The following is a 12312-nucleotide window of genomic DNA, read 5'->3' as shown; positions in this document are numbered from 1 at the left end:
TATTGTGAAAATCGCTGTTGAAATGTAAAACGACAACAAATGCCAGGGTAGGTTAATTGAATGAATATTTAATGTGGTTCATCAATAAGCAATCAATGCTTGAACTTTTTTATTTATTCGACGAGTCAAAAATTTAAGGTAAAAAAATAAATTCTCGTAAATTACATCTTGATAGATATAGCACTGGATGTTTTCATGGAAAACTCTAAACATTGTAACAATGGGTCAAATCACATTTGATGACATTGAGGTATGCAAGTACTTAACATAGATAAGCATGTTTGCTTTAACACAACATTTATAGTTAGTAATACACTGTTGCCATCAAAACACAAAACCATACAGTCAATTCCACAATACATTATAGATCTAGTTTCAGACCAAACATATATTAAATCTGAAAATATTTGGAATTTCTCTGCATGCGTTTACCTCAGAATATGCTTGATCTTCATGTGTTGAATCAAAAGCCATGCTTTCGCTACATCAGAGAACCTGGAGGACGTTTTCACTTCCTCCTGAAGTCCCATAGCACATTCCATAGATTCCTTGAAGCGCTTACATGATAACACTATTGCATCGTCGTCCAGTATCATATCTGACAAACAGCCACCATTGGAACTGTAATCTTTAATCATTTTTCTTTACATTATAAGGCTAAGAGAGTTGGTGAGTTGAGGATATCGACATTAGATTCGCCTTTGCTGGCTCCACTTTTACAACCGTCACACCCTTCTGCTATGGAGTCCAGCTCAGGACAGGCAAACGTAAACACAGACAGGTAGCTGCTATAGGTTGGCGTGGAGGTCACAACCGGGGTGCTCAAAGGCTCCAGGTCGCTGGACACGGACTTGTACAGGGTTTCCCAGTCAGAAACCCCCAGGGAGCTGCTCAAGTCAATGTCTGGGACGGATCGAGCGGTCTCTGTGGGCGTTCTCCCTCCCAGGCCAGGCAGCAGGTTGTCCAGTAGCCCCTCCTTAATGTCTAAAGAAGGTTCCAGGTCACAGATGTTCACTTCAGCACTGGCACACAACAAGATGTTGGAGTTCCCAGAGATGGCTGTGGCCGGATCGTTAGGGATGTCCATTTCCTGGAGCGAGGGGGCTTCCTGGAGACTGTCCTCGGGCAGTTTGTCCTCCTCCGGGCTGGGAGGTAGATCAGAGGAACCGCTGGCCTCTGGGAAAATCAAGTCCAGCTCCTCTGCCAATTGACAGACTGGTTTATGTGTGGCGAGGACAAATTCAAGCCTCTCTTTCTCTTTCAGCAGATCGGCTATTTCTGTCTGCAGCGTGGCTTTTTCTTCTTCTAGCTTGTCAGTCTCCTGTGGTGAGACCCAAAGTTAACCACACAGGAAATGTAATCGATGTAAGATTCCTGATCACAGATTCAAACGATCAGATAGTTTCTAACTTACAGCTTGCAGTGTATCGGTGAGCTCCCTCCTCCTGTTGCGACACTTCGCTGCAGCCATTTTATTCCTCTCTCTCCTTACTCTCTTCTTCTCTTCTTCCTCATGAGAGAGCTGTTGGGTTCAGAGAGAGGAGGCACTTATTACATCGCTGAATAATCTCCCAATCCGGATCTGCCTTACTAAATTCACCCTCCGAAGAATGGTAAAAAACATAATTCTCTGCAGTGCGTCTAAAAATAGACCATTGTTGCAGACTCGGTGTGACCTGAATATAAATGGACTGCCCGAGGTATAGGCACACAGCCAGTACAGTATCTAGCAAAACATGCTCCTCATAAAAAATCTTTTTTTTTTTTTTGTGTTAACACAAATCTTTCTCTTATATTTAATGTCCAACATAGCATGAATAAGGCTAATCCCCCCAAAATAAGCTTCAACCCACCTGCTCTGATTTTCCCTTTCTGCCAGTGTTTTTTCCCTTACAACAGCCTGCTTTGGGTGTTGCCTGGTAAGAGCGCTGCGCTTCATTGGCTTGCTTGCTACCCAGAGATGGGGAGACAGATGTTATTATGGTCGGCTGGACCATCCACTGCAAATCTGGGGTAGAGGAAATTGCAGTGACTGTGGGAACAAACGGACTGGTTGATGTGTCCATGTCTGGGCAGAGCTCCTGCAAAGTGACATGTTATCAGTTACAGAGCCGTCACTTATGAAAAAAATAGCTAAATCATTTTGCGCCACAGCCATAAAAAATAAATAAAAAAGAATGCCATTATGAATAATAATTTCCCAAATAATTACATAAATGACTATCACAAACTGATAATACTACTTATAAAGCTGTTGGTGTATCCAGAATACAATTTTCTTAAAACATTTCCAGCCATCCTAAAATAGTCTCCTCCGGATCAATATTTGACTTTATCATTGTTACTGACGTCAACACTGACGCAGAGATGCTGTGGAGTCTCCTCAATGGATTTATTTTTCTCAATGAAAAATCATCACACGCTTTAATTTGGGCACAATATTTAAAAATACAGTGTTTGTTCTCTCATACTGCTGATTGGTTATCTAACAGCTGGATTCTGCTTTGGCAGAGAGAGACGTTAGGATTTTAATTAACCAATCATTTTATGGAATTGTTTACCCCCACCCAATTGATAACATCCTCGAGAGAAAAAGAAGCGAACAAAGGCTATGCTTCTTAAATTTTCAGTTTTCAGTTTCATTCACATTATAATGCACATATAAAGTTGATACATACGAAAGTGCAATAATAGTTGATATTAATATCGTTGACTGTTACTTGTTACTTCATTGATTTATTCATACCTTTGCACTGCTCTCTGGCGGTGAAGCAGACGAGCTCGTGTTTTCCTGCGTCTTATTAAGACAGTGAGTCGGGCTCTCCCCGACAGGAGATTCTGTGCTGCTGCGAGACATTGAATCAGCGTCGGAATTTAAATTGTTGGGAAACATGTCTTGCCAAAATCTTGTCTCATGCGTTCAAAAATTGAAAGACGACCCACTCCAGGTTTATACCTGGTTACTGGTAAGACTCGTGAGCAAGCCCCTCCTTTTATAGTCTGCCAGTATTTTATGAATGAACTAAGACTGTACCATCTAAGGAGGGGAGTCACTTAAACAATGAAAAGCACATCCTCTACATTTCCGATAAACATCTCATCTGCTAAATTAAATCCATTCTTACAAGTAATTGCCAATAATCCCCAAAGCTTGAACCGTAGGCTACAGTATGATTCGCCTATTTGATATGAAGCAGTCTATGAAAAATATATGACAAATCCGAAAGATTATTTGTGCTCCCCTCAGAAGAACATATTTTGGTGATTTTAAATGTGTTTGATAAGACTATGTTGTCCACAATAAATATCAGTTACTTCAATAGCCTGATGATGTAGAATATTGTCATTGCAAGGAGGCATATTGTTTTGGCAGCATGCATATGTGTATACGTATGTATACCATAGGCTATATGTAGGTTATGTAGGCCTATGGAGTCTATACTGTAAGTACATTAAATGGACACACTATGTTTTATGTTTATGACGTTCCTATTTAGAAAAGGACGAAATCCATATAAGGACCCATGACGTTCTAGGATTCCTTTTCCTGGATGACATAAAGATTCTAAAGAAATGTTGCTTATGTAGCCTATATGAATCTAAAGAATAAAATGCACATTCAAAGAAACACATTCACCTAGCTATATTCTTTGGTACTTACTAACATCGAACATAATTCTTTCGATAAAGCTTACTTTATCGAAAGAATTATGTTGTAAACAATGTAAACAATTTCATTCGAATGGGTGGAGGCCCTTTTTGAGTTATAGAATAATGTGACCCCAATTCTGAACCAGATGTAGGCATACGATTTGAGGTATAGCTCTATATCTAGCCATATTACACATTGCACTGCGTTTAGTATCCGTTGGATTTTTTTATGGCGAAATGTATGTTTCAGAGACTACAATTTCAACGCAGAGTTGTTGTCTTGCGCCAACCTTGGTCATATCGGCCAACTGAGATAAGCTCCGCACCGGATGTATCTCCTCTGGAACTCAAACAGCCGGATTGTAGAAACAGTTTTTTCGTTGTGAGAGAAACGAGGTTAGAAGAAAAAGGGTCGTGGCGTAATCACATGACTTATCCCGGAAGAGAGTAGCACCACCAGACAAGCTGCTTTTGACAGCCGCATCTTTAGCATATACATATATTCTGGTGACAAGACAGATATGTCTAGATTTTTTGTGTTGTTTTTTGTATCCATCCTTATTGATTTTTCCTTTTCAATCACGTTCTATTTGCCAGTAAATCTTCGAAAATGTTTGCGGGAAGAGATTCACAAAGACGTGCTCGTCACAGGCGAATACGAAGTTGGCGAACAACCGAATGCTAAAACCAATCTGAAGGTAACACGTCGCAAGTTAGCCTATTCAATTCGACATGATGCTACTTAGGTGTACCCTTCATTTTTGACCAAGAAAGTGGTTTGCAACATGTTCTACCTTTTTATAAATCGAAATTAAATAGGCGATCTGTCTATCTACATTTTCTCCAGCTCGGCTATAGCCTAAGATATCTTAAGATTCTCTTTGGCCCTCATTCTCTCACAGCTGTTAGTCAGAAATTACATTCCTCTCCGGGAGAAGGATTTCTCTGTAGTTTGTAAATCATTTAAATGCACTGCTTCTTTTGTGTCTTGCACAGATTACGGATTCATCGGGTCACACATTATATTCCAAGGAGGATGCTTTGAAAGGGAAGTTTGCCTTTACAACGGAAGACTATGACATGTTCGAAGTTTGCTTTGAAAGCAAATCCCCCATGGGTGAGTACTGAATACATATAAATAATAATTGTCTGTAATTGTCAGGAGTAGCCTAGGATCGGATCATATTTGGTGAGACTGAAAAGGACAGGACTGAATACATGTTTGTCGTGTTTTTATCCTCGGTTACACAGGCACAGGAAGAGCCCCAGAACAGCAGGTTAATCTCGACATGAAACATGGTGTGGAGGCTAAAAACTATGAGGAGGTAAGTGATTTGCACGGTAAACGTGTCATAATTTGCATGTGAAGCGCCTTTTGTAGGGTGCATGGCACGGTCAATCCCTACAGTTTTATCTAAGAAATAGCGTACACTTTCTTAATATTTGTCAAACGGAGTTGCGTGTCAAATGCCACAGTAGTGACGCTGACGCAGGACATTCAAAAGGTTATTTTTTACATTTATGTTAATAGGAATCAGGTGGCTGAGCGGTTAGGGAATCGGGCTAGTAATCTGAAGGTTGCCAGTTCGATTCCCTGCCGTGAAAAATTACGTTGTGTCCTTGGGCAAGTGTTAGTTCACCCTACTTGCCTCGGGGGAATGTCCCTGTACTTACTGTAAGTCGCTCTGGATAAGAGCGTCTGCTAAATGACTAAAATGTAAATGTAATAGATCAGCAGCTGCACCTGAGTTGTGTCCTGGTTGGTAACGTTTCTTAACGTGCGCTGCTCTTATCGTCGCCTCAGATGGCTAAGGTTGAGAAGCTGAAGCCACTGGAGGTGGAGCTAAGACGTCTGGAAGACCTGTCGGAGTCCATCGTTAATGACTTTGCTTACATGAAGAAGCGCGAGGAAGAGATGAGGGACACGAACGGTGAGTCAAGCCCATCACTAAACCCTCAGCATCAGTGATAGCATGAGGACATGTAGAGTCTGCTGTATTGGCAGCACATGGAGGATCAACTGTATATTAGTCAGGCGGCCTTAATGTGTTTGACTATCTGTGTGTGTGTACGTATCATGATCATTTCTATCTGATCTAGCAGCATGATAGGGTTCCTTCAGTATGTGTCAGGTTGCTGGTGCAACACCTACCTCCAAACAGATTTGGACTTGTTTCTGTCTTTTGATTGAGGACCGCTGTTAAACTCATGGCTAAAAAAAAAATGTTCCCCCTCCGACTGTTCCAGAATCCACCAACACTCGCGTGCTGTACTTCAGCATCTTCTCCATGTGCTGCCTGATTGGTCTGGCCACGTGGCAGGTCTTCTACCTGAGACGATTCTTCAAGGCAAAGAAGCTTATTGAGTAAAAGACAGACAGTATATGAAGCTTGTTCTAAGATGGATTCATTCACAAGAATTGGAAGTCAACCGTACTGTTTGTAAAACGTTTAGGTTTGGAGGATTGTAGTGTCCTGCATCAAGATTTTTTTATGACTGGTTTCGAATACAAATTACACTGTTACGAATTAGGATATTGTTTGGCTACTGCTTAAGGTCAATTCAATAGTTTATAAACATTTATAAAATCTTATGTTGGGTTAAATAACAATACATATTTAAATGTCTCCAATTTACAAATAGCAGCAATGTACAATTTCAGCGATGCATTGTAAAAATGTCCCCTGGATATCAGGAACAAGACATGTTTTTGAATTAAAAAAAAATCCACTTTTCACTCCACTGTCATTTCTGTAGCTATTTAGAATTGTATTTTTGAGATGAGGGTGTTTACATATTGATCAAGACAAAGTGTTTAAAAGCCTTTTTTCTTCATTTATTGAAGGAGCTATAATAAATAATTAATTTATGGTTGTTGGACTGGTTAGATGGGCACAGCTAACTTGTTCCATACAGTTTCCAGGATTTATACATTCTTCTCAGTTTCCAGAGATTAGGTTTGGGTTCCTGTTTGGAGAAAAACATGAACTCAGCATATTACAATGTCTAATGACCAATGATTTTGTATGATGAAACAAGAGACGGCTCAATTTTGCTGAGGTACCTGTTGGTCACTCAAGTGGAGGATATCCACCAGTGGGACGATGGACGGGCGGCCGTGGGCACACTGGAAGGGGAGCTTGCACGATGACAGGCAGGCCACAAGGCTGCAACACTCATTCTTGTTGAGGCTGTCGTTGAATTTGATCGCACCTGTTCGGGAATGAACATTATTGAACAAATGGTGACAGTCTAATGCGACACAGAAGAACCGAATTATCACTGAATTAACAAACAGAGAACAGGCCTTTACCGTGACATGCGAGAGAGGCAAGAACCTTCAAGACTGTGAGAGGCAGCGATCCTCTCACTCTACCGGTTAAGCGCAGCAACTGAGAAAATGGAAATCTGTCAAGGTAAGCAGTTTTCAACAGAAAACGTAAAGAATTGACAACACGTGTGCCTCGCTCACCTCAATCTGCTCTTGAAGATACTCCTGAAGGCCAATTAGAAGCAGAGGGAAGTCGATTATTGCCTTGTTAAGGATTTTAACCCTTGTGTTATCTTCGGGTCATTCTGACGCATCAGTCATTGTGACCCACTGTCGTATTGCGACAACTTTACCTCATACAAAAACAAAGTGAAGCATTTTCTTTTAACCGTTGGGCTGTCTCAGACCCCCCACATTGCAAAGGTTAAAAGAAAATTATTTTTATTTGTTTTTGTATTGGGTAAAATTGGGTAAACACAACGATGGTTCGTTATGAACCTTTGGGTCATGTGACCCGAAGGCAGCACAAGGGTTAAGTAACATCTTGGATTATTCAGGACTAGTCAGTGTGTTTCTCACCTCTACTATTGACTTGATGATGGATGGTCTCCCGCGACGGACTTCATTGTTCTCTTTCTCCGTGAAACACATAGGCACTTTACTGACCAACGCACGCAGACCTCCCAGAGGAAACTGCATCTCCAGACCCAGGCTCCTCAGGTGTGGCTCACAGGACCTGCAGGCACCACCCACAAACCTTCATGAGAAATCGTGTTCTCTAATACTGAGCAGGTCTGATCAGGTCTGAGCAGGTCGGATTGGTCTGCGGTCGGCTAGCAGAGCACTGACCTGAGCAGCCTCACTTCCTCCTCTGTCACTGTGACCTCCAGGGGCGGAGCTATGGTGGAGGAGGCCAGCTGCCTCTCCCCCCAGGCCTCGGGGTCATCCTCGTAGGAATCTACACAATCACACATCAACACTGATCTTGAGAGTTTAGGTGGTAGTCTTATGGGCATATGTGAAGCCCTCTGGGACACTGCTTAGAGAAAGGGCTGTACAAATATATTTGATTTGATTGACACAGTGAAGCAGACTTGAACTTAAGGCCGGTCACCGTGGGTACTGTGTGGTAGTCAGTTGTGTATTCAGTCTCTTCTGATCATGCTCATGGCCTTACCTTCAATAAGGTCCTCCAGACGAACTCTCTCGTGTGCAGCATGCTGGTCCACAAGCACCAGCAGGTTCCCCGAAACTGAAAATGTAGATCACTCTAAAAATAACATCCTCACCACCAGTTCATTATTAATGTTTTAGTTCCTTTCAGAAAGGAGCAGGGAGATGGATGGAAAACAGCACAGTACCGTCATCTTTGCTGCCGTTCTCATACTCCGGACCTCTTGTGTCGATGAGACACGCTAGGAACTTCTTGTCCACTTGATCGATGACCTTTGAGAAAATGAAACCGTGACGATGGATTCAAACAGGATGTCTGGATTCAGGGAAAGAGCCTTTGTAATCTAATCACATTATAATTACCTTCATTGAGTGTATCATGTCTTTGGAAAAGCGATATGGGAAGAGGACATTGTGGACCTTCACAACCAGACCTTCTGCTTGTCCAACTGAGACATTCACACCAACCTGGGAAAACAAGTCATACTATTACATCCTTCTTAAAAAAAGGACAGTTGAAAATGTGTTTAATTCTGTGATTGAAAGGAAAGCAGAATACCATAGGGGGTCTTTCAAACACAGGGTTAGTCCACTCTGAGTACAAGGAGGACAGTGAGTTTGAGGTCAGAGCTTCAATCCCTGTACGATAAGAAAGACCATGGATTACACACTCATATTCCCACAGCATGGGATCTGTTTCCTGTCGCGGTCTGATCTAATCTAAGGTACCTCTGTGGTTGGGCCCTGAACTAAGCACTCTCCCTGCTCTGGATTTGGGAAGGAAGGGCAACACTACATCCATTTGAAATGGATAACACCTGTACTCGAACCCTAGAGGCAGGAATGAAAGCCAGGTGAAGCTTACGGTACCATGCGCAAATATTACTCACATGGACAGTCCCCCTCATATACACTACCATCCAATACCATACACAGTGAGAAAAAGTATCACAATATTATAATAATAATTTCAAGGTTGTACAAATTAGCGTTTGTCAGAGGGAAGAACAACACTAAGTATGAAAGCGTTACCTTTGTTGGAGACGACACTGATCGCCATGTTGGTGATGTCTGACGTGCAGGTCGCCTGTGTCTCTTCCCCAGACGGCTCTCCGTACCTGCTCAGCCCCGTCACTGTGTTCACATACACCAGCTTCCCTGTTGAATCGTCGTAGTGATGCAACCAATCACTTGATGCTGCGACTTCCTTCTTAGCCGATGATGGACTTGAACTGCTTTCCGGGATGCCGTCAGGATTCAAGCAAGCTTGTTCTCCACTGTTGACAGTGTCACAGTTGTTGTTGACATTTTCAACAGTGGTGTTTGCTAGAGCGTCTTTGGGAACGGTGTCTACATTTGAAAGAGCTTCTGAAAGATGTGTCAATGAGACACCTCTGACCTCTGTCCTGGGTTTGTTTTTGAGATTCGAGAGCTTGGCTGCTAAAGATGTCCCACCACTTTTATACTGAGCTGAGAGAGGCTTTAGTTTGGTGAACATGGAGAGCGTTAATGGACTTCTATGGTCATTCTCACCATCCAGCTGTGACTCCATGAAAGCCCCTAGCTTTACTTCCTGTTTATCTGCCTCATGCTTGTCAGGAACACCAGGTTTCTGTGAGGCTATGGCATCAGCTGCTGAGAGATTGCTCTTACTGTCCACCGTAAATTCAGAATGCTTCCCATATATTCTTCTGAACTTGTCCAAAGAGCCAGCTTCTTTAGATAAAGTCAGCTTCTGACCTGAGATGACCCTGGGTATCTTTAAGGGGATGTCTGGGTGTTCCCTATATTCTCTCTGGCTAGCTGTACCATTCCCCAAATCCTCTATAGGTGAGAGATGTCGTTTTGTTGCTAGGTTTTCTTGACATCTCATGACTAGGCCTGGTCTGAGCTGATCGACGGTGCATTTCTGGGAGCCATTTCCATGAAGCAATGAATTTAGCAGATGGGTCTTTGCGTTGCTGACCCTAGTTTGGTCTTGTAACCTTATCTTCTGTTGTTTCTGTGGTATTTGTTTGGAGCAGCTTTGTTCCTGTATAGCCGTGGACAGTACTCCATCAATGCTTTTAGAGACTGAAAGATGACTTTGAATCTCAGCACTTTTCTCTTTGATTGTTGTCAGGTGTTCAACGTCTGACCTATCGTGAACTATCGACGCCCCAGTGTTGTGTGATTCATCGCCCACATTCTGCAGCGTGTTGAGCTGCATCTCTTTCCTATCTCCGGGAGGCACAGATTCAGATATGTCTGTTACTGCTGTTATACGACTGTGTGTGACTGATGGTGTCGTTTCTCTGTCTGTGTCCAGACATTCGACAGAAGGGTCACAGTTTTCCCTGCAGTCACCTCGCTTATCACCCTGAACTGGATCTTTGACACATGCATGACTATGGACGTCAAAGTCTTTCTTCATGCTACGATGGACAGCCTCTGATGCAAGAGTCCCTTCAATGTTACATTCCAGTGAAACACCCTGCGTTAGAGCTTCACGTGCCCTGGTATTATCGCCTCTTTCTACGCCAGCATCTCCAGTGTGTCCACTGAATAAGTTCTGGCCAGCATACTCTATGTCACCAGGGGAAAGTTCAACCACCAGTTTCTCTCTTGTCATGAAGGTTTTCACTGCCTCTTCCACACAGAACATAACACCATCCCAGTCTTTGAACTCAATGAGGGTTTTAGCAGGCTCGAGGCAGATGTCATACTCAGAGTAATGGCATTTGATATTCATCACATACATTCCATGTGCCTCCGCTCCTCGTTTCTGCTTTGGACTCATAAAGGAAGATGAAGCATCTGGGCTGGTGTTTTTCTGATATGAACTGCTCACTTTGCGGAGGAGAAAATTCAGCATCTTGTGGATCCGGGTTTTGAGAAGTAGCCTGTCATTCACATAGAGGAACTGTAAGCTGTTGTTGTAGTGGCCCTCTCTTCCAATGTAGCCGGTTACTTCAAACTGTTCGTGAGAGTGGCCGATTGGCCCTAGTCTCTGTGCCTTTCCTAAACCATGGATCTGAACAAACCTGAAGTAAGTGTTTTGGGCTTTAGACAGCTGCACCACCATGGCCCCTGTGCAGTCATTCTTCAGTGTAAAAGAGACAGAGGGATGCATGAGAGACACAGCCTCCACTCTCTGCCTCATCCGCTCACTTTCCAGAACTGCATCCATCCTCTTTCTCCTGACTGGCATGTTGTGGAAAAAGTTACATATTGTGACAGTTGTCCCTGCAGACGGTCTCGTAGTCTTAGCTTCGAAAACGTCTAAGCCCTTGCCATCCTTGAAGACCTTCACATGAGTCTTCACAGATAACTTGGTCCTGGATGATATTTCCACAAGCATTGCCAAGGAGACGATGCTAGCAACGGCTTCCCCTCTAAAACCATAAAATCTAAGGTTGTCCAAGTCCTCTAGAGTGGTGCATTTACTAGTGAAGTATCGATTCCCTACCTTCTCGATATCCTCAATGCCCATCCCAGATCCGTTGTCAATAACCTGCACTTTGAACGCCTCCATGTCAACTCGAACACCCACGCATGTAGCCCCAGCATCAATACTGTTGAGAATGAGTTCTTCAACACATTGCTGCAAGGAACATATAGCAACACCAGACCTAAGCTTGCACTGAACATCTTTTGATAAACACCTTATCATGTCCTTAAACTCAGATATAGGGCATGTCCGCCAATTCAGTTGGCTAGATTTACCAAGCTGACTTTACGTAGGCAGCAAGCTGCAAGCTGTAGTCTCCAGTCAAAACAGTTTCCAGTCAGTCAGTGTCGGCTCCGTTGGTTACTGTTGTTTCTGTTAGCTATAGCTAGCTAGCGCTGGGAGCATAACTAGCCAGCAAGCTTCTTCATATATAAATAGACGCGTTTCCAACCGAAAAAACGTGCATATAAAACTAGTTTGAAGCAACCAAAATGAAATCACGTTAATTTAGCACCCAAAACGAGCTCGGAAACAAGCACTTCTTTCCAGTGCTGCTGTAGCCAATAGCAACATGTTTCCTCTCGCCAAGACAGTCGTTCCCTCGATTGGTTGTCATGTGGAGCTCCGGCGGGCGGGGTTTTACGGCTTTAGTGCTTGCTCCACACACCACCCACTCGGGCGATCTTTGTTGATAAAACGAATATCATCTTTGCCCAAACTGACAACACTGCCCTCTTCAGTTGTCTGACCATCTGAAAGACTGATTACGTGTGAATCCAAAATAAGA

At 43.0% G+C, this 12312-nt stretch overlaps 3 protein-coding genes across 5 annotated transcripts; 1 reads left to right on the top strand and 2 right to left on the bottom strand.

Annotated features, from left to right (window-relative positions):
- Window positions 1-63: 63 nt before the first annotated feature.
- On the bottom strand, window positions 64-2978 carry fosaa (v-fos FBJ murine osteosarcoma viral oncogene homolog Aa). Of its 2 annotated transcripts, none has more exons than XM_062470017.1 (4): window positions 2747-2978; window positions 1854-2081; window positions 1415-1522; window positions 64-1321 (listed from the first exon to the last, which is right to left on the bottom strand). In XM_062470017.1, exons 1-4 carry the CDS (start codon window positions 2891-2893, stop codon window positions 650-652), a joined length of 1155 nt encoding a protein of 384 aa, XP_062326001.1. In that variant the 5' UTR covers window positions 2894-2978; the 3' UTR covers window positions 64-649. The 2 variants fall into 2 exon arrangements, with proteins under 2 accessions (XP_062326001.1, XP_062326002.1); XM_062470018.1 differs by having other exon boundaries at window positions 1854-1950.
- Window positions 2979-4044: 1066 nt separating this feature from the next.
- LOC134026969 (transmembrane emp24 domain-containing protein 10-like) lies at window positions 4045-6388 on the top strand. The gene is made up of 5 exons (XM_062470059.1): window positions 4045-4349; window positions 4648-4768; window positions 4903-4976; window positions 5456-5582; window positions 5899-6388. Exons 1-5 carry the CDS (start codon window positions 4173-4175, stop codon window positions 6018-6020), a joined length of 621 nt encoding a protein of 206 aa, XP_062326043.1. The 5' UTR covers window positions 4045-4172; the 3' UTR covers window positions 6021-6388.
- Window positions 6389-6465: 77 nt separating this feature from the next.
- On the bottom strand, window positions 6466-12119 carry mlh3 (mutL homolog 3 (E. coli)). 2 transcript variants are annotated; one of them, XM_062469921.1, is made up of 12 exons: window positions 9128-12119; window positions 8825-8926; window positions 8655-8734; window positions 8459-8563; window positions 8284-8368; window positions 8100-8174; window positions 7772-7880; window positions 7502-7658; window positions 7124-7147; window positions 6965-7043; window positions 6716-6864; window positions 6466-6618 (listed from the first exon to the last, which is right to left on the bottom strand). In XM_062469921.1, exons 1-12 carry the CDS (start codon window positions 11745-11747, stop codon window positions 6550-6552), a joined length of 3654 nt encoding a protein of 1217 aa, XP_062325905.1. In that variant the 5' UTR covers window positions 11748-12119; the 3' UTR covers window positions 6466-6549. The 2 variants fall into 2 exon arrangements, with proteins under 2 accessions (XP_062325905.1, XP_062325906.1); XM_062469922.1 differs by lacking the exon at window positions 8825-8926.
- Window positions 12120-12312: the final 193 nt, after the last annotated feature.

The sequence above is a fragment of the Osmerus eperlanus genome, chromosome 9 (assembly GCF_963692335.1).
Source record: "Osmerus eperlanus chromosome 9, fOsmEpe2.1, whole genome shotgun sequence".
Classification (NCBI taxonomy): domain Eukaryota; kingdom Metazoa; phylum Chordata; class Actinopteri; order Osmeriformes; family Osmeridae; genus Osmerus; species Osmerus eperlanus.
This window is presented reverse-complemented; position numbering and strand designations above follow the sequence as displayed.

Excerpts from the sequence above, each read along its gene's own strand:
- fosaa (XM_062470017.1), bottom strand. The coding sequence starts at position 2,893 with ATGTTTCCCAACAATTTAAATTCCGACGCTGATTCAATGTCTCGCAGC. Across the intron at positions 2,082-2,746 it reads CGCCAGAGAGCAGTGCAAAG|GAGCTCTGCCCAGACATGGA; the intron begins GTATGAATAAAT and ends GTCACTTTGCAG. Across the intron at positions 1,523-1,853 it reads GAAAGGGAAAATCAGAGCAG|CTCTCTCATGAGGAAGAAGA; the intron begins GTGGGTTGAAGC and ends TGAACCCAACAG.
- mlh3 (XM_062469921.1), bottom strand. The coding sequence starts at position 11,747 with ATGATAAGGTGTTTATCAAAAGATGTTCAGTGCAAGCTTAGGTCTGGT. Across the intron at positions 8,927-9,127 it reads CAGTGTCGTCTCCAACAAAG|GGTTCGAGTACAGGTGTTAT; the intron begins GTAACGCTTTCA and ends TCCTGCCTCTAG. Across the intron at positions 8,175-8,283 it reads GAACGGCAGCAAAGATGACG|TTTCGGGGAACCTGCTGGTG; the intron begins GTACTGTGCTGT and ends CTACATTTTCAG.
- LOC134026969 (XM_062470059.1), top strand. The coding sequence starts at position 4,173 with ATGTCTAGATTTTTTGTGTTGTTTTTTGTATCCATCCTTATTGATTTT. Across the intron at positions 4,350-4,647 it reads ATGCTAAAACCAATCTGAAG|ATTACGGATTCATCGGGTCA; the intron begins GTAACACGTCGC and ends TGTCTTGCACAG. Across the intron at positions 4,977-5,455 it reads AGGCTAAAAACTATGAGGAG|ATGGCTAAGGTTGAGAAGCT; the intron begins GTAAGTGATTTG and ends TCGTCGCCTCAG.